Genomic DNA, 20,495 nt, shown 5'->3' with positions numbered 1-20,495 from the left:
GCAGAAAACAACAACCTATTGAGCCTGAAAGTGAAGCAATGAGAGTAAAAAAAAAGGAGCACAGACAGGTGTTATCACTGCATCTGACCCCCCGTCCCCTGGTCGTATTGTTTTCGGAGTCGTGCCTCAATACTAGTATGTTAATATTAATTACAGCTAGCTTTAAATATGCAGTTTATTCTCATATATACTGCTGATTAATCTCAGAATGAGGGGTGTAAAATTTCCGGTTGTTTTCATGGACGATCATCTCGGATCTAAACGATTTGAATTAAAACATCATCTGCTTTACACAGGTCTACGTACCAAATCACATTCAAGAACAATGGCCTGCTCACATTACAGTCCTGCAGAGAGAATCTGATTAAATAAGTCTGAGTGGTCTAATGTGTAATGTGTTTGGACATTCCTAATATCAACATATTAGCCGCCCAGAAAGCCATTATGTCCTGTCACTGTATTAATTCCTTTAGGCTGTATGACGCCGTACACGTGCATTAGAAATGAGATGAAATTTACATTTTTGTAATAATATTCTTGTCAGAGCTTTTAGGTCAAGAACCGCCGCCGCAGACACAAACAGAAGCAGACCGGATTTTAAGATTCCGCTCTGATGATGTGTGTCTGTGTCTTCGCAGATGGTACGTGCCTCTTTTCAGCCTCATCTTCCTGATGATCTGCTGCTACGCCAGGATCATCTGTGTGGCCAATGCCAGAGTGAGTGCTCACCATTACCACTATCACTCCAGGACAACGTCACACCAAGAGCTCAGATAGGACTACTTTCTTGTCCGTGCTCACTGGACTAGAAATTTAGAGATGAAATCCATGAACTGATGATGCAAACGATGCGTTTCTGCTGAGCAGGTGCAGCTTACCTTTGGCCTGTATTTTTTTTTTTTTTATCAGTGATGATATTATTGTTCTTCCTCTTGTGCCCTGGAGTTGCATAAAAGAAACAACAAGGCCGTCTGACGCAGTTTGTAAACAAGCCAGGTTGACTGAGGTGGAGGTAAAACTGAACAAGCAGGTCAGAACAGAACCAGGAATTCAGATTGTAACATGTTTACGCCGCGGTGCAGGTGATAGTCGTATAATATGATCTGTCTGACCTTTAATAGTGAAGAAGTGAAGCATTGTGCACTATTCACTTCTTTTCAAATGTGCTTTCTGATTTTAAAGTTGTTATTGACCTGCTTGTGGGCAAACAGCTGATTTGAAGGCGTCACGTCTGCATGCATGAATTTCAAATGTTTAAAATTGCTGCTGTAATCAATCAAGTTTGATTGCTAATATTGAACAGTTTTAGTACTTGTGCTGTGCATTGTAGCACGTAGCCTTGCATGGCTTCTCATTGTTAGCGTGCAGTAGGAGCCTGGAGGTGGAATTCCACCAGGTTCACATAGCTGCCATTCTCCTGAGCTGACAACACCGCACACAGTGACTGTAGGGGCCACTGGAACGTGTGTGTTTGTGCCTTTTTTTAATGCAACACATCAAATACAAAACAAGAGTGAGAGGCAATCAGGCCAAAGCTTCATCAGACTTACAATGAAGTGCCATCGTGAATGTTTGCATTCTTTGTTTGGGCGGCAGAGTGCCCGATGAAGAGGCAGAGATTTTGCAGATAGCCAGGCTGCAGAGAGGCGACGGGCGAGACCGACGGCAGGTAGCTGAGGGGCAGGGAGAGGAAGACAGGCTACACAGCTCTTTATCATGATGCTGATAAAGAGAATGAATGAATGTAGCTGGTATTCAACATGCATCTCATAACTCATTCAGCTCACAGCATTCAGCTGTCTCTCGCTCTTCCTCTCGTCTCTGTATCTCTGTTTTCCAGCTTTTCCATCTCTTCCCCTCTTTTCCTTTTTTTTTTTTTTTTGCAGCCGTCCGTGTCGCTCTGTCTCTATTCCCACTCATTTTCTGTTACCCCCTCTCTTCCCGTCTCCCCCTTTCACTCTGCCGTTTTGCTTTCTCTATCATATTTATGAAGAGCTCAAGCCTTATCTCTTTTCAGCTGCAGGCTGTCTCACTTGAAAGAATTTCAAAAGCTTTGAAAGCAGGGTAGGTGGCGACGCAACGGAGAAAGGGATAAAGAAGAGGGGGCTGAGTGAAGAGAGGTGGGATGTTAGCTGGACGGAGAAGTTTTTCCACTTTCTCCAGAGACGGATGAGAGAGAAAGAAAGAGAGAGAGAGAGGCAGGGGTGAAGTGATTTTATAGATCATCGGTTTGCTGCGTCCGAGTCCTTTACGGCAGGATTATTTAGAAAAACATGGACACATTCTGAGTGACTGTGTGAGCTCATACTAACTAGAGGGATTTGAAAGCTAATGAGTCATTTCAGAAGGCCACACAGAGAGGTGTGTTTGTTTTATGGATGTGATTTGTGCATGCCCACTCCCTTCCTTCTAAGCCCCACGCCTCAACACGTAACTAGCCGAACTGCTCCTTTCAGTGCCGTGGCTTAAGAGAGCCGGGTGCGTGCGCCGGAGACCTGGCCGAAGCCTAATGATATTGCCACTTATTATCAGTGTTTGTTGATTTTGATGGAAAGCAGTGCGCTGCTGGACAGCAGAGGGCTGATGTGGAACAAGTTCAATGTAATGACCAAATTGCTGTCCATTTTTTTTCCCCCCTGCGCAGCACAAACACACCACGGTCACACACACACACACACACTGATTTATAATGATGATCACGTCAGCGCAGCGAAACCATGGCAACATTGAGTTAATAAATAGCAGAACAGAAGAGCTGTTAGTGCATATTGTTCGTGCTGCCTTTTCGTGCATGCGTATGAAGCTCACACAAGGCCTCCAGAGAGTTGTCTCTGATCTCTTGGGTTACATAAACCTTCTGGCTTTCTAAGCCCCCACCCCCCACCCACACCCACACTCCTATCCCACCATCAGACATCCAAGTCTGTGTGCGTGCATGTGTGTTCCTACGTGTGCCTGTTGACATTTTCCCTGCAATCCCCGGAGAGGGGACACAGAGGAAGAGCGAAAAGTATTCCCACGTTCATTCCAGGGATCTCGGATCTGCCATGTTTGCTCCATTTTTTTTTTGTCTGTCACTTTTTTTTTTTCCCCTTCTTAAATTTCCTCCCCGGTCTCTAAGCCCCTCGCCTTGTTTTTCTTATTCCTCCTCATATTGTGTGCACTGGAGCTGATCAGTTTTTGTGAGATGCTGGGAGCTGTTTAAGTGCTCCCTTCTGCCTCTAAGCTCTGGTGTGAATTGGGTAATTTTGCAGGGGTGGATGAGGAGGTGGAGGGGGTTTTGCATTGGTGGTGATTGCCAATGTGATGATTTTCCAGCTTGTCACTGCAGGCGCTGATCTCGACACACAATGCTGCTCCTCCCTTGGAAAAATCCATCTGATTAAAATGATGAAATCACTTCAGATTTTTTCCCCAAAGTGATTTCCTTGACTTACTCCCATTTTTTTGTGTGTGTTTTTTTTTCTTGCTAGATGCAGTCATGGTTGGGAACCTTCAACCCAGAGAGGGAGAGACGTAAGGTAAAGGTCTGACCATCGCATTTCTTAACACACACACACACACACACACACACACGGTGTGTGAGGATTAGTGTGTCTGCAGGATTAGCTCTTGCCGTCACGCTGGGTAGGTGTCAAACACAGCAGGGAGCAATTTGACCTCCTGACTCCTGTGCGTGCGCTTGTGCGTGTTTACATAATTGTGTGTATGCATGTAGCTTTAAACCTTAATAAATTATCCGGAAACAAAAGAGCAAACACGAGGATCTAGATGAAGAAGTGGAGTAATGGAGACATACAACATTCCCAGGGCTAGAGGGGCCCTCCTCTAATTAAAGTTGGGTTCTGGTTGAGTAAACCTTGTTCCAGTTATCTTGTGTGGTGCAATCATAGACTTGATGCCACCCAAAAGTTTCTGAAGAGCGTTTTGAGTCCATGTGGGAGACGGCATCATATAAAGTCCCAGTTAATAGAAATACAGGCAAAGAGGTGGAGCTGAGGTGGAGGCAGGAAGCTTGTGGTGTGAGCTAACACCCGCTGTCACTCAAAGCAGACATGCCCTTTATTAATTCAATGAAGATGAGGGAGTTATATTCAAATTCTGCCCCCTAGAGCTGTGGGATTGGCTCGGGTTTGGAGCCCAGAGAGGCTGCATGGGATGCTCCAGGTTTTGACACTTTTTAGACATTGGCCTCATTTCAGGTTTCTGTGGTCGCTGCTGGGGTGCGGTCTGTCCTGCTGGTCCAGGGATGCCTCTCAATTTCCCCTCCGCACACACAGAGCAGCGTGATGCGATGATAGTCCTGAACAGGTTGTGTAAGAGGAGAAATTGTCGTCTATTTGGGCAGAAGGGTTGTAACAGAGACACATAGTAGGATCCAGTGTATTTGGTGCTTGACCCACAAATAGTCCGTGCTGAGTCCTAAACTATATGTCAGTGCAGCTGAAGTGCCGCTTCTTCTATCACACCATGTACAGAAAGTGTACTTATTGTGCACCGTCCCTTCCTCTGCGTCCACCATTCAGTCCATCAGGGTCCAGCAGAGACCCCCAGACCTCCTTGCTTCTGACAGCTTCCTCCAGCACCTTCTGGGGGGATCCCAGTAGCTACCAGGCCAGCTGGGAGGTGTAATCCCTCCAGCAGGTCCTGGGTTAGTCATGGGGTCTCCACCCAGATGGATGTTACCTAGTGGTGTTGCGAACAGAGCAAGCCTGTTGTGCACAGTATGTTAAGCAGTCCAATAGCAGTCCTGTGTTGCCTCACACCACTGCCTCCTCCTCCGCAGCTGCTCCGCTCCTCCACCCTGCAGGGTGAGGTGTGAAGGGCAGGTTAGGGTTAAGGTTATGTAGATGCTGCCCCTAAGTGGCAGACATAATTACTGCACGCTGAACTGGCGTAACCCTCATCGCTGTGTGTGCATGAATGTGTGGTGCACACACACACACACACACACACACACACACACACACACACTATTCATGTGGGCTAATTGCTGTGTGTAGCACAGAGTGTAAATAAGTCAGCAGTGGTTTTTATCACACTCCTTTTCCTCATATTTCCTCATTTCCATCTGTTTTTCTCTCTTCCTTTCTCTTCACACTCTCTCTCTCTCTCTCTCTTTCCTCCCCCTGTCCCTGTCTTTCTCTCTCTCCTTCTCACCCCTCCCTGCATTTCCTCTCTCACTCTTGTACTCATACCCAGCATGAATAAAGCAGCAAGCCAGGTTCATGGACATGAATATTTATGAGAGTTTATGCACGCGCTGCGATGCTTTAAAACAACAACAACAGCCTCCCAGATTGTGCTTGCCAAGCCAGTGAGCTCTGCTTCATGTGCGTATGAGAGTGTGTGTGTGTGTTTGTGTGTGTGTGTGTAGCAGCAGGTGTAAACTGGAGAAAGCGATTCCTGCTGGGTGTCTGAAGACCGCTGGCTCTGGTGATTTCCATTCACTTCGCCACATCTCCCTCCTTCTTCGCCTCACATGTTGTCTGTTACTGTGTCATTCATACAGACACACACACACACTCCTGGTTTTTTTGGCGCTCACACACGTAGTTTCCAGAATCTGCCGGTCTTGATCTTTTTTTCCCCTCTCCCTGACTCAGCCCGGCTCTCCCCTCCTCCCTCTCTATGTGTGTGTGTGCGTGTCTGGCTGGAGCGATGACGTACATAACCAGTGTTGGCAGAAATCAGGGCCGTAAGTCACATGATTGTGACCCATCTGTGTGTCTCTTGAGCAATTTTGTTTGTGGTTATGCATGGGTACACACACACACACACACACAAGAGGACCACAAGGTCTTGCAGCAGCAGCATAGGTCAAGGAGAGGATATTTAGAAGAGGGGCTTTTTTTGAGTCACACACACCTTTGAGCACATTTACACAACTGCACACACAGCAGCTCAGTCCCATCAGGCAGCAACAAAACGGACTGAGCAAACAGCAAGCTGCTTGTTCGTTATCTTCCCTGTTTACCTATCCACACAAGGTTTGCCTTAAGTAACAGTATGTCCACGTCTTGTGTGTCTCTCTGCACGTGTGTGCTCCAGCCTCAGCAATGCCTCCGCACATTTATCCACCTACTTTTTGATTTTTATATGTCGGCAACAGAAGAAGTTGCTAAGCTCCGAGGAGAGTTGAGTTTTTCCTCTCAAGTGCTCTTAAGCAGAGCGAGTGGCTTTGACAAACTCTTCTTTTGTCAGGATTCTTCAGCTGCAGACGATCAGCAGAACTCCGCAGTGCTTATGGATGATTGAAAACTTCTTTGTGTGCTTCTGCTGGAAACATTTTGTTTGTGGGTTTTAGAATTATACAAACACCTGGAAAATATATGAATTTTTTAATTGTTAGTTTATTCAAGCTCCTTTCACTTTTGATCAGACCTTATCCTGCCAGTGCACACTCACCTTAATGACTGATTGACCCTGCAGGAATCATAAGACCTGACAAAAACGTTAGCATTTCAGCACTTCCTGTGCTTTTTTAAATATGTATTAGTATAAGGTCTTTGTTGTTCAAGCAGCAACTAGCCTGGTCAGCCATGCTAATTCTTTCTTTATTCTATCAGTTTCCTCTGGACACATTTTGATAGACGTACAACCGATAAGAGAAACGAAGCATGTGAGATGGATAGAGTGACACCCAGACTAGTATCCACAAAAGACATCCAAACCAACGTGCAGTAGAGAAGGTACACTGATGGTGAATGACATTTTCACACCCATTTTTTATTCAAGTGTAAGTGAACAGGCTAAACAACAACCTGCAGACAGAGCTGAATAATGGAGGTGTCAAAAACAACTGCAGTTCCCTCCGTGGCCTCTTGGTGGCTGGCTCCTAAAGTGAGTGAACCTGCAGTGATCAAGTGTACTGCAGGATTAAACAGCCACCTGCAAACACTTTTTTTATCTATCCATAAGTTCTGTGGAGAATTTTTATATAATCTTGATAGTGAGACTTCGCTTTGATTGACAGATACAGGCAGCTTCTCCTGCTTCTAACTCTTTATATTTGGATTAACTGGGACTTTAGAAACCACCAACATGGCTTCCAACTGAGATTCAAAGGGCTTTAAAGAGACTGATGGGTGACATCATAGACACTTCATTCATAGCCTGTGGTCATATCAATGAGATCAAGCCCTGTGATTGATCTTTGTTGTAATGCAGAAATGTCTTGTGTGTCTTCTTTTGCTGATGAAATGTTCAATCCCTCCAACAAACTCCACGGAAAGTCCTTGAACGTGCTTTAGTGAAAACCTGCTGTTGTTATTTTTAGAGCTTTTTTCTGAGACGAGTGAGGGTGAGTGCTGTGGGTGGCGGAGGGGATGGGTTGCTCCCGATAACTGTCTGTAATCTAGCGTGTGTCATTAACGTTGGGACCGCTGCGCCCGCTCCACATAATTACGGTTTCATTCCCCTCTGCTTCCCGAGCAGCGCAGGGGCCTCTGACACCGGAGGACTGTGATTAAAAACACGAGGCACTCTACCCGCACTCTTCCTCCTCCTCCACCATCCTACATCCTGTCGTTCTCGCACTGAAATTCCTCAAATGCCTGTCTCTACAACTCACCTAAATTTGATCTGAGATTACTTGGCTCCACGTGGTCTCACACAGCCACATATATCCTATAAAGCATCCTTCATCCTCCTCTTTCTTGCCCCCTTTTTCCTCTTTCACAACAAGACATTCCTCCTCGTACACACACAGACACACACAGACACACACGTGCTTGAAATGACAATAGGCAGATTTTGACAGCACCGGTGATGTCAGAGCTTCCCGCAATAATAGACACTAATCGGGCTGAGCTTAATGTTTGCCTTTAGGTTATGTTGTTATCGACGGTGATGTGGAAATACGACCAGTCTCTGCTCAGTGGATCACATACAGCAAGCATTTGTTACACGGCTTGTATACAGTAACCCCCCCCACACACACACACACACACAAGATAAAATAGCACCATATTTTCATTTGAATTGTTTAAAATGCCTGCGTTAGAGCGTGCACGCCTTAGGGTCTTTCTGGTGAGTAATTAATTTTCAGCATGTGGGGGTAGAGACCAGAGCTCGTGGGCCTTCCTCCTGGCTCTGTCTGTGTGAGTGTGAGGAGAGAGAGAGAAAGGGAGGGAGGCTTAGTTTGCGCTGGCTCGGCTACAGCGTCCTAGCCTGGAGGAGGAAGAGGAGGAGGAAGAGGAGGAGGAGGAGGGAGGGGAGAAAAAAAAACAGCACAGCGCAGAAAATCGATCCAGGGGCCGCGCTTCTCAGCCTCTTCCGGACGCAAGAGTCCTCCTCTCCCGGGAATTAGATAACGGCTTGTAAAAGCTCTCCACCACCAGGCTCTCCCCCTCCTCGACTTTTAGCTGCTGCTGCTGCTGCTGCTGCTGCTGCAGCTCTCTGTCTTCCTGCCTCCCTGCCTGCCTGACTGCTCGTCCAAGAGATATTGAATTCATCCCCTTCACATTACTGCAAGCCTCTAGTTTAATTGGAATCCCTGTTTCTTCTCATAACTGTGTGGATATTGCGTATTATCAGCAGGTTAATATTTTATTAGCTTTTAATTGGCCTTTGTTGTTTGCCTCTGTGCTCTGATCTTCCAGTTAAGACACTGACTGCAGCGTGTGTGTGTGTGTGTGAGATGATATAACCAGTGTTAATGTGAGCATTCAGCTTCACTCTTTATCCTCCAGGTTTCACTGGCTGAGGAGATCAAACCGCTGAAGTGGTATCCCTCCGTTTACCTGCTGGTTTCCATCTTTCCCCTCATCAACAGGTAACACACACACACACACACACACACACCTGTATGACACATGAACTTTGTGCCCTGTTGCTTTATTTGCATGTGGGCTTCACATATTATCTCCTCTCAACCCTCCCACACACCCCACTCACCCATCCTCCTCTCTTGCTCTCTCTTATCTGAACTTTCAGGAAGCTTTTTTTCTCTCTGTGCACACTGAAGGTGTGTGTGTGTGTGTGTGTGAGACAGAGAGTGTATGCGTGAAAGAGCGAGAGTGATGGAGGTATGGAGCATTTTATTGGCTTTTATAAAACCCAGGCTTCATCGGCTGAGGGTTGGTGGGAGGAGGCGGGTGGTCCAGTAAATGATAACCCCGGCGCTGTTATTACTCCTTCTCTGCCTTCCCTTCCTCCCCCTCTCCCCCTCTCTCTCCCTCTCCCCTTCCCTCTTTTTCATTTGCTACTGCTCCCTCACCCCCTTCTCTCCCTCCACACGGAAACTGGTGTGATTGACAGGTCAGGGTTACTAAGTGATTAGCTGCAGCGGCTCTGCTTGTCGCCACGGCGATGTAGGCGGAGACACAGGTCAATTACAGGGTCAACGTCTTTCAAAGGCTCCGCTCACACACACTGCCCATCCCCCCACCACCCTTATACCCTTCCCTTCTCCTGATTCACCTCTCCATCCACTCCAGGCCTCCTCCTCCTCCTCCTCCTCCTCCTCCCTCCCGTGCCCCGGCTGTCGGCTGATGAAGATGACAAACTGCATCCTGTGCTAACCCCAAACCTCCCCTCACTCCCTCCCCTCCATTTCATCCCATTTGTCCCTCCATGCCACACTCTCTTCCTCTCTCTCCTCCTTCCTTTACGCTCAAAAATCGTTGTTATTGCTGCCTTAATTTCACTCACATATCCTCTCCATCTTTCTGCTTCCATGTTTTTATGTCACCCTCTTTCCTCCCCCACCCTCCCTCATTTTCCTCCTCCACTTCCCCCCCCCCCCAGCCACACAAAGACCTCTCTCTCTTCCTCTCTTGAGCAAACACGGTCTCGCTCAGCTCCGCGCTGCCTTTCTCCAGAGAATGAACGTGGAGAAAACGGGAATGAATTGCTCTCCCGTCGTCGTCGTCCTCCTCCTCCTCCTCCCCCGTTAGGCAGCGCTGGCTGTATATATCTCCGGCTCCTATTAATTTGTTAGCCTCCCCTCCCTCCCTCTCTCCTCCCCCCTACCCCCCTCTTCCCCTGCTTACTCACCTCCCTCCCCCTGGCTCATATCCTCCTCCGCCTCCTCCTCCATCCCTCCCTCTTTCCTTTCCTCCCCTCTGCTGAGTGCTGGAGTGTGTAAAGTGTTTGTCACGGTGCCGTGCCGATGTCGCTGTGCTCTGCTTCCGCACGGCAGACAGCCCTGGTGTGTGTTTTGCTGTGTGTGTGTGTGTGTGTAGGTGGGTGGTTGGTTTCGTGTCAAGGCGAATGTGCTGTCTGTGCTTGTTGCTGCCTGTGTGTGTGTGTGTGTGTGTGCGCACTTGTTTGTCCGCTTTAGCTGGAGTGTGTGCTTCTTTGTGTCTGCCTGCCTATGAGCACTGCCGTTTGTTTGTGTGTGTGTGTGTGTGCGCATTTTTATTTTGTGTGCGCCTGCCTCGTATGTGTGTGTGTGTCTGAGTGGGGGATTATTTCTATCTGAGCTCCAAAGCCTCCTAAACAGGGCTTAGAGAGACGGCCCAGGGCAGCAGCTAAAGCCGTCGGGTAGAGCTCTCTCATTCTCGCTCCCTCGCTCGCTCTGCACCCCTCTCTGCTGCTCTCTCTGCCATTTCTCCTGCCCTGATCCATTGCGTTAATACACAGACACTCCCACACACACACACACACAAACACACTCTTGTTTTGGCCCTCATCTGCTGCCACGCACACACACACACAGTCACACGCCACACGCAATTTTAATCTGTTCCAAATGCACACTGGTAAATGTGTTAATTCGACACCAGCTGTTGCGAATTGAAATGGGAAAACGCTCCTACTTTTTCTCGCCCGCGCTTGCACACACACACACTTACACACACGCACACATGCATGGACAAGTCATTATACATCATTTTACCATACACACCTCTCTCTCGCACTCACTCATTCACTTGCCCTCATTTGGCAACACAAAAGTAGCACCAGACACTCGCACCTTCTCCTTTCTCTCTCCTACTTTAGTCTCTCTCTGCTCTTTGTGTGTGTGTGTGTGAGCGAGCGAGCGTTGCCCGGGCACGACTAGAGTTTTCACAGTCTGCTTCTCACATCGCCTCCCCTGTGTGCTTTATAGTGTGGGTGTGTGTTTGTTTACAAGGCTTGTCTAGATTCCTACTGTGCGCGCTTGTACGCTTGTTTGCATAAATAAGCCCTCTCTTCGGAACCTAGCTGCCGATTTCTGTGGCTCGTCGTGGTTTGATGTGCAAGTGCTCCTCCTGGACAGCCTGCTCGTCTTTTACGAGGACTTTTTTGCTCTCCAAAAACACAACGCCCCTTTTCCCCTTTTGACACCAACTGGGGAAAAACACAGCGTTCCAGTTCAAGGCCTTTTCCTTCTTCTTCTTCTTCTTTTTTTTTTTAAGGCTTTGTCTAGAAGCCCTGAGTCCGGTCTTCAGAGCGGCTTGCCTTTGAGCAGTCAGGGTTATGCGCCTTGAGGAGAGGTGCTTCAGCACGGATAGATTGGCCCTGGCGGCAGGGCTTGAACCGGTGATGTGTCTGTAACCTTGAGTTCACCCTGTCGCTCCAGGAGGTAGCCTGCATCCCTCTAGTTATTCTTGGTTTCCCTCGATGCTGTGTGTGGGTTTCCTTGTGTGTATGGGCCTATATGTGCTTGCAGGGGATTTTTTAGTATGGGCTCCCTACAGCGTCTAAAACCCCTCCCTCATTCAGCCCCTTTCTCTGGAGGAGATCTGATTTCCCTGCTCCAGGCGAGCAGCGAGAACAAGACAGTGTGTGTGCGTGTCTCTGTGTGTGCGTCAGTGTGTAGCTGTGTGCTTTTGTGTGCGTGTGCACACGCGCAGCCCGGGCCAGGCAGACCTTCCCCATCTCCGCTCTGCGCTTTGAAAAACGAGGGAGGAAATCTCAGAGCAGCAGTTATTATTCATCCCTCAAAGAGAACGGGGAGAAGGCGGAGGAGGAGGAGGAGGAGGAGGGATGGATGGAGGGAGGAAGAAAGAGAGAGCCAAACGGGAGGGATGAAGGCGGGGTGGGGGGGATACATTAACTCTTATCTCACTGTATTCGGCATTCTGCATCCCAGGATGCGCTCTGTCTCTCTCCTGCTTTCTCTTTCCTTTCTGCGCTGCCTTCCTTCCGTTCCTACGCCTCTCGGAATATCTCACATTCAGCAAGCATGGATGTGTGTTTGTGTGTGTGTGTGTGTGTACGTAGGCTGCTGTGTGGTTCGTACTTTTTACACCCTACTGTCTTTTGCGGCGTATTTTGTTTGCTTGAACAAGTGCGCTGATGCTGAAAAGGCAGCATGCAAGGTTCGAACTCGAACTTGTCTTGATTTGTCTGCGATCCGTCTTTATTTATCTACCTCTTCACTTTCAATTTACAGCGTGAGAGTGGCAGCATTGGCCTGTTTGCTAAAATAAGTTTCAAACTTTATTTAGCTTGCAGACATTTCCAGATTTGCTCCTTTTTGCATCACTTTGATCTGCAGTTTTTTGCAAGAGTGACATGACAGGCTCTGCAGGGATTGCCACCAACATCAGGATTAGCTCTGTGTGAATGTAAAGTTTGCACATTTAAAAAAAAAAAAAAAATGCTGATCTTCAGATGTGACGTTCATATTATTTTGTCATTTTGCCTTTGATTTATTGACACACAGATAACATAACTCTTCTGACTGCTGCGCTGTCTGTGGTTTCAGATGTCATGCTCTTTGAACACCCTGATTGCCTGTGTGATAGCATAGCCACATGTGGCTGTGTGGCCCAGATAATATTGGGTGGATATGTGACCATGGCTACACTCTGTGTGTGTGTGTGTGTGTGTGTGTGTGTGTGTGTGAGGCAGTGATCAGTGTGTAACTGGGGACACAGACCCACGTAGCCATTCGTCTCCCATTGAGCAGCAGTGATGCGCCGCTATTCATCCCCATTTAGCGAGACAGAGAGCTGGCCTACAAGGCTGTGTGAAGCGCACACACACAAACACACACACAGGGCAGGCACCAAGGATGGACACACACACACATGCACAGGACAGGCACCAAGGATGGACACACACATACACACACACACACTCTAAGGCAGCAGTGGGGATATAATTACAAACACACTGACATAAATAGATTTTTGTGCGTATAAATAGATCATATAGACACAATATACAGGTGTATGTTCACCCCTCTTTGCCTAAAACAGTTTCACTATATACTGACCTGTAAGTCTATATATCGACAAACCCTTATATAGACACATACAGGCACATATAGGCGTATATTCAGATACATGTATGCATACGCAAATGCTAAAGGAGATACTAGATAACCACCCGATGCGCACACACACACACTCACTGGTGCATGCACACACATACACCCACACACACACACACACACACCATGTTCCCCCTCCCTCTGCTCTTTCAGGCACGTCTTTAAATATTCATCACTCTGGCTGCTCTGAGAGTGCCGTAAACGCTGCCTCACACTCCAGGGAATCGCTAAAGCCTACTCTATCATCTGCTCTCCCTCCCTCCTCTCTCTCTCTCTCTCTCTCTCGCTCACACAAACACACACACACACACACACTCATGCACACAGACTTCTCGCCACAACCACTCACAAGGATAAACTCACGTGCACTAACACTCGAAGGCACAGCCTGTGGCATCAGCGGACACACAGCCGCATGCAGGTACATGAATCAGGCACAGGGGAACACATACGCCGCGCTGTACGATAAACAGATTTTGTGCGTGTGTGTGTGTGTCTGCAGGCTCCCAGCACACAGGGCTGAGCAGTGTTGTGTTCCAGGAAACAGGATGTCTCTTTGTTTGGGTTTTATTCTGCTGGTGAACGTTAGCCGCTTTAGTCCCCTGGGTCTTTGTCTGTTACCGTGTGTGTCTGTGTGCATCCCATGCAGGTGCTTGGTGTGTGTGTGTGTGTGTGTGTTTCGCCATGATTCCAGACATATTCACTGAAATCTTCACACAGAAGGTTGACAAAAAGATGCACATGTGTGCGTGCACGATGCATGTGTGTATAATGGGAGTCATCCCTGTAGGAGTCACCCCATGTTGAACTCATGATCACACACATGCTCCGTGCAGACTGGGGCTCATTTAGGTGTTGGCACGCTCACATCCAGTCCTGCAGATTCTTCACAAACATGCAAGTTCTCCACACACTTCAGAGGCTCGTCACATGTCGTCGTCCTACAATGAGAAGCCTGTCCTGTGTGTGTGTGTGTGTGTGTGTGTGTGTTTTCTGGCCGGAAGGCTTCCACACATGTGCAGCAGACAGCAGGGCAGCTTGAACCGCCACTGAACAGACAAGACGAGTTTCATTCAAGCCCATCACTGACTTGATGACTTCTTAAAAACTCAATGATGAGTGAATGGTCCTAATTAATGATTATATTGTAATTATTTATAACTTTGATGCCTAGAACTGTCGAGAGTTAATGAGATCTGATTATGTTTGAAGGATTTGGATTCAATAAGTGGATTCTACTTAATACAAATTCAATAAAAGTCCGTCATGCCCCAAAGCGTCGTAAAGCATAATTAGACTTAAATAAACTCTGGCAGTTCCTGGTTCATTTTCTGAATGACTGTTTGTGTCTGGTCGTCACTTTTCATTTTGGCCTGAATTTAAAGCTGCAGTGTGGAACTTTTGTCTCCCCCTTCTGGCAGTACGACTAATCACACAAACGACAATGGAGCTATAACATTTACTCCACCTAAATAATGGATTACTGCCTGGCAACTGTGGATTTCTTGGTGTGTTTGGTCTGAACACGAGACTGGGACTTTCCAGAGATGCTAGTGGTGTGTAGTGTTTGTCCTCTTTTGTTTTTTTATAAGGCTGTAATCTTTCATCTTTTTATGGAGCATCATAAAGTCTTCTTGGACACTTCCTTGAGTTTTCCTCCTCGGCCCGTAGTTGTTGTACCGACTCCGTCTCCGTGGTTGTTTGGCTCTTTAGTTGTGCTGCTGCCTGACAGGAAGCGAAGGTCACCACGGACACCAGATTTAAAGGGACAAAAATCCACAAATTATATATTTATATTGGTGGAAGATGCAGAGTTTTCAGTTATCCTTCTCTCCGCTGTAATGTAACTAAATGGCACTCGGCTTGTGGTGTCCGACTTTCCAGGAAATCACAGTTGACTGGAAATCAAAACCTGACTGTAAACACGGCATGCAGTTTGACGTAGGAACTTATTTTTCTACTAAACTCAGGCCGTGTGCACCTCCCCCTGACAAATGGACATTTGTCTGTCACAGACATGATGCATGGACTCCACAGACCTCTTCAGGAGTCCTGTGGTATCTGCACCAAGTCATTAGCAGCAGATCCTGTAAGCCTGTAAGCTGTGAGGTGGGACCTCTATGGATCGGATTTGTTTGTCCTGCACATCCCACAGATGCTGGGGCAGATTTTGGAGGCCACTTTGAACTGGTTGTTGTGTCCTCAAATCATTGCTGAACCACTGTGGCTTTGGTACTGGGAGTGTTATCCTGCTGGAGGAGGCCATCAGGGCACACTTGGTCTGCAGCAATGCTAAGCTAGATGCTACATGGCAAAGTAACATCATTCTGATGGCTCTGAAATGCAGCCAGCCGTCCACTGGATCAGATGTCAAAAAAAATATCTTCAGACCAGGCCGCCTTCTTCTGTCGCTCTGTGCTCCAGTCCTGATGTGTCCTTTGTTTGAGCTTTCAGCAGTGGACAGAGGTCAGCGTGGACGCCCTGACTGTTCTGCAGCTACAGACTGTGCTGCTCTGTGTGTCCTGACACCTTTCTGTCAGAACCAGCAGGAACATTTTCAGCAGTTTGAGCTGCAGCAGCTTGTCTGTTGGATCAGACCACTCTTCACATCAGGGGTGGGTGATTATTTTTTGTGAAGGCTACATAGGCTTCCATAAGAAAAGCAAAGGGCCATGTTTTTTTCCCATAAATAATGGTATAAATTGGAGACCACTGGCACAGTGTCTATTTTTTTTTATCATTGTCAGAGTCATTTGCTGTCATTTACTGGTCCTCTCCACTGTGTGTGTCCATCCAGCATTTTTAAAAGTGTGGACAATGGGATGACCGTAGTACTGCAGCGGGGAAGAGACAAGCAGGGGTGGGAAGATGTTCCCGGTGATGCTGTGCTCAACAGCTGACTTTTGCCGCTTTTGTTTATGTTTGGGTGGAGTTACAAATGAAGGGGCCGTAGTTTGCCCAGGTCCATGAGCCTGGGTGGCCCCTGACCCTGCCTCTGCCTGGTTCGACTGTTTTTCTTTTGATAGGCAGGGACCACTCTGCAGGCTGGGGACACCCCTCAGAGCTGCAGACTGGGGACGTTCTGACCCAGTCGCTCTTGTCAGAGTCCCTCTGCTGTCCGTTTTTTCCTAACATCAGTTTTGAGGATAAAATGCTCGCTTGCTGTCTGATAAACCCCACCCACTGACAGCTGCCATGATAACCAGGTAATCAGTGTTATTACCTTCACCTGTCAGTGCTCAGAATGTTGTGGCTGATCGGTGCACCTTTGTCCCACCTACGATTTCTTAGGAATCCAGCTCCATTTGGCAGAATTATTCCTTTTAGTGAGAGAAAAGTTCAGATTTGCTGTCAGCAGCTGCACTGCAGGCAGCGTCAGGACCTTGTTTGGGCACTGTGAAGCATGTGATTTGTCTGGAGGGTGGAGAAAAAAAAAAGAATAAGTAAGGCTGTCACAGAGAGGAGGAAGTGCAATCGAGTTCAGGATGACTTCTCTGTCTGGCTGACCTCCACTCCTGGGAAGGAGTTCTCGTCTGAGCCGCCGTTAAAGTGTGTTTCACCACACAGCTCCGAGGATTGTTCGGCACAACAATTAGAGGCAGACGAAAAGGTGAAGTCTGGAGAGGAGGGAGGAGGTGAACTGATGGGTGGAAAGGGGTATATAGACTGGCAGGGTGGAATATGGGAGGAGATAGGGAGAGGCGGCGAATCTGGAGGGTGAGAGAGAGAGACGGGTTCAAAGAGTGACTGACAGCATAATAGATGGAAGGTCTGAATAAGTGAGCGCGGCGCGCAGACGCTGCGTGAGTGCTAATGATTGACTGCATGCTTACAGGTGGTGGCAGACTGAGGACTGAAGCCACATATGTGTGTGTGTGTGTGAGAGAGAGAGAGAGAGCGTGTGTGTGTGTGTGTGTTTATTGTTGTTGACCATTTGCTCCTGATATTGTATACACAATATCATCCCTGTTGTGAGATTCGCTCGACTACGCCACACACACCAACCCTGACAGACACACACACAGCAGCTCAGCCAGGCATCGCCTGCAGCCACACTCTCCTTCCCACCACTGCCTCCCTCATTCATCTTTCATTAGCCTGGCTCACACAGGAGAAACAGCCAACCACCACCACCCCCCCTGCTTCTCCGCACGCCTCCACCCGTCTCTCCATCTCTCTCTTCTCTCTATCTAACCTCCTCGCCTTTTTTCCCCTCCTGTCTTATCTTGGTTTCTCTCGCACGTAATCTCTTTTGTTTGTCTCGCTCATGTCTTGCAATCTGTCTTTTTGGATATCTCTCCTCCTCTTCCTCCTCCTCCTCCTCCTCTTCTTCTTCTTCCTCCACTTTCTCTTCCTGGCTCGTTGCCGTCACTGCTTTTTAGTCTTTTTCATTCAGCCTCACTCCTTCACCCCTTTGCCCTCATCTCTCTTCCTCCTCCTCCTCCTCCTCCTCCATCGCTCTCGGCCCTCGTTCCCCTTCACAGCCTCACTCTTCCACATTTTCACCTCTTTATCGTGCTCTCCTTCCCTCTTCCACTCTCCCCCTCTCCTTCCTGTGCAGCGCTGTTTCTCTGACACTCGCCCCCCCCACCTTCCTGTCTCTCTTTCTCTCCATCTCGCCTGCTCTCTTTCTTCCTTTCATTTTGCTCTCCGTCTCTCCCTCGATGGAGGGGAAAGGCTCTTCGCCTCTAATTGCGGCTGTTCCGTTGCCATGGCGCGTGTTGCTCGGCGCTGCGAGGTGCTGTCTGTGTGTGTCTGTGTGTGTGTATGTGTGTGTGGCAGGCAGATGATTGCTTGCTGCCAGCTCTCGTTTCCCGGACGCCGATCGCGTTTCTTTGCGGCAGCAGGGAAAAAAAATGAGACGCCAGAAATAGCCCCCCTTCACACAGACCCACTCACTCTCACCGCTGCGCTGTCAGAAAAATACACACACACACACACACACACACACAGACACACACACAAACACACATCCACTGCATTGCCTCTCCTTCTGACATCCTCAGTGCATATGACCTAGGTTACACTGTATGTAGACGCCTTTTCACACACGTGCAGGCCTGTGATGTGTGTTTATCTTTATCTGCATGTGTCCGACTTCCTCTGTATGTGTGTGTGTGTGTGTGTTTCCTGTGCCTCTAAGGAGGTTGTGTGGGGACTCCTGATTTATTTCACCTTTAATGGGAAGTGAAATGAATGTGAGCAGCAGCTGGTCTGGTCCTCTGAGATACCGTGGAAGGCTAACCCAGAAAACAGGCAGCGTTGCTCTGAAACGGTCCTTACTCTGACGAGCGCCAGGACATGCCGCTCCACGCTCCACTAGCTGCACTGTTGGTTTTATTTTAAGCTGCGTTTAGACATCGAGTTGACAGCAGGTAGGCTCTCGTTGCAGGTTTATCTTCTAACATCTGGCCAACCTGACTTGCGGTTTTCTCCCTGTCACAACTTTTCAGAGGGTTGTTGGAAGGTAAATGGAGACAGATTAATAGCAAATAAACCTTGCAACCTCACGCTGCAAAAGAGGATAAGAGGGGATTATAACCAGATTTGTGGACGAATCTCCATAATCATCTTCTGTGCTGCTCTCCCGTGGTTCTCACTGGGGTTTTTTAAGGGAAGAAAACAGCTTATTTCTGTACTTGCTCTGTCTGACAAAGTTGTCGTGCCACTAACCTGTAAGTTAAAGAAGATTTATGGGAGATAAATCAAGACATTGATCAAATTCAAAATGAGCTTGTTACCTTTGATCATGTTACTCTTTCAGGCTTCGTGCCAGTTGTAGCTTGCTATCATAATTGGCGTAATTGTTAGAGCTGAGCGTAATCCAGAGTAGAATATGCACCTGTGAATCAGTGAATCTAAGAAGGCAATACATACAGCTGTGTGGCCCCATGGAGGGCTGTGAACACTGACTGTCCTCAAGTTACAGTCAAGGGTTGGTGAGGTTGGCACGTCGTAACAGCATTAGGTTATTAGAGATTATGGTCGGTGTGGTGACGACACATGAGATGGAAAAATAAATAAACTGCAAACGGCTGGCTTCAAAAGCAGGTCAGTGTCTACAGGTGGTTTTTGGTGCCATGACAACAGTATGTGTCGTTCAGTTGTTTAAATTTATGCGTAAATATGTGTGTGATTGCAGCCTTTTCGGCTTGTGCTACTCTGCATGGTCAGAGTCATATACCCCGTTCACACTGGGGAAATGAATCCAGCTAGAGCGGGAGTTGGGCCGTATCTGGATATATCCTGATAGTCAGAGTCTAATACCCCGTTCAGTGTGAACACCTCGAATCCAGCTACATCCAGTTTGATTTCATTTGAGCCAATCCGGCTAGATCCACCTCTCGTAGGTGGATCTAGCCGGATCCACCTGAACGGACTCTGTATATTACGAGGCGCCACCTAGTGGTTTGGAGGACAGCAAACGCGCTGGATGAAGCCGGATTGAGTGCAGACACAAGTGTGTGCTAGCCAGATTTGAAAATAGGTCTGAACGCATCCAGCTTAAAGGCTGTCTGGGCTCAATCCTACTCTAGCTGGAATGACTTTCTCCAGTGTGAACGGGACCTTAGAGCAGATTATATGAAGCAGAGGAGGCAGGAAGCATCAACCTGCTGCTCAATGAGTAGGGTGAGTCCCAGAGACTTCATGAGCCAGGTATCAGATCGCTCTGCTCCTTTTCAGACAGCAAATCATGTCACAGGAGGGGCGGGAGCTGTAACTGTGGGAGCTGAGAGCCAAACCAATCATCTTCAATCCCTGAACCGAACCAAATACACAGTCAATGTCATTTTTAAACGACCAGGGCAAAGAGAGTCGATTCGGGCCTCCCAAACTCCTCAGCAGCCCTCAGCCTGTTGTCTTGATAAGATCTGACTTTCCACCTTTAAGCTTACATACATGCACATAGTCATTTAGGCATTGTAATAAAATGTGTTTTGTGGAAAATGAAACCTGTAGTTTATCGTGCTTCCCATGACAAATACTAGAGCTGCTAATTGCTTCTTTTTGGCACCGAGGTTTTCTTACATTGCGCTTAAATGTGTTGAAATTGATTTATCTGCTGGCTTTCCAGTGCTTTAACCATCTGCTACTGAAGGAAACTGTCTTAAAGGACAAACCTGCTGCTATAGTTGATGTTTCTCTGCATGCCATCAAATCCCATTACAAGATCTGAACCTGCTATGGATTGCATTCTGCAGCGGCCCCTGCCAAAGCGTGGTTTTCTTCCTGTTCTTTGTCCATCGGCTCGTGCGTGTTCCCTAAAGCTGATGCTGCTGCCACC

The 20,495-nt window shown here is 47.8% G+C and overlaps 1 protein-coding gene across 1 annotated transcript in view; it reads left to right on the top strand.

Moving 5' to 3' along the window:
• Window positions 1–20,495, top strand: part of LOC114426123 (cyclic AMP receptor-like protein A) — a 45,729-nt gene that overhangs the window by 15,932 nt on the left and 9,302 nt on the right. Inside the window, exons 9-11 of the mRNA XM_028393303.1 lie at window positions 639–717; window positions 3,474–3,521; window positions 8,694–8,776. Coding sequence (XP_028249104.1) covers window positions 639–717; window positions 3,474–3,521; window positions 8,694–8,776 — 210 coding nt within the window. The remainder of the gene's footprint in view (window positions 1–638; window positions 718–3,473; window positions 3,522–8,693; window positions 8,777–20,495) is intronic.

This window comes from Parambassis ranga, chromosome 21 (assembly GCF_900634625.1).
Source record: "Parambassis ranga chromosome 21, fParRan2.1, whole genome shotgun sequence".
Taxonomy (NCBI): Eukaryota; Metazoa; Chordata; class Actinopteri; family Ambassidae; genus Parambassis; species Parambassis ranga.
The sequence above is the reverse complement of the archived record's forward strand: the minus strand, read 5'-3'. Positions and strand labels throughout refer to the sequence as shown.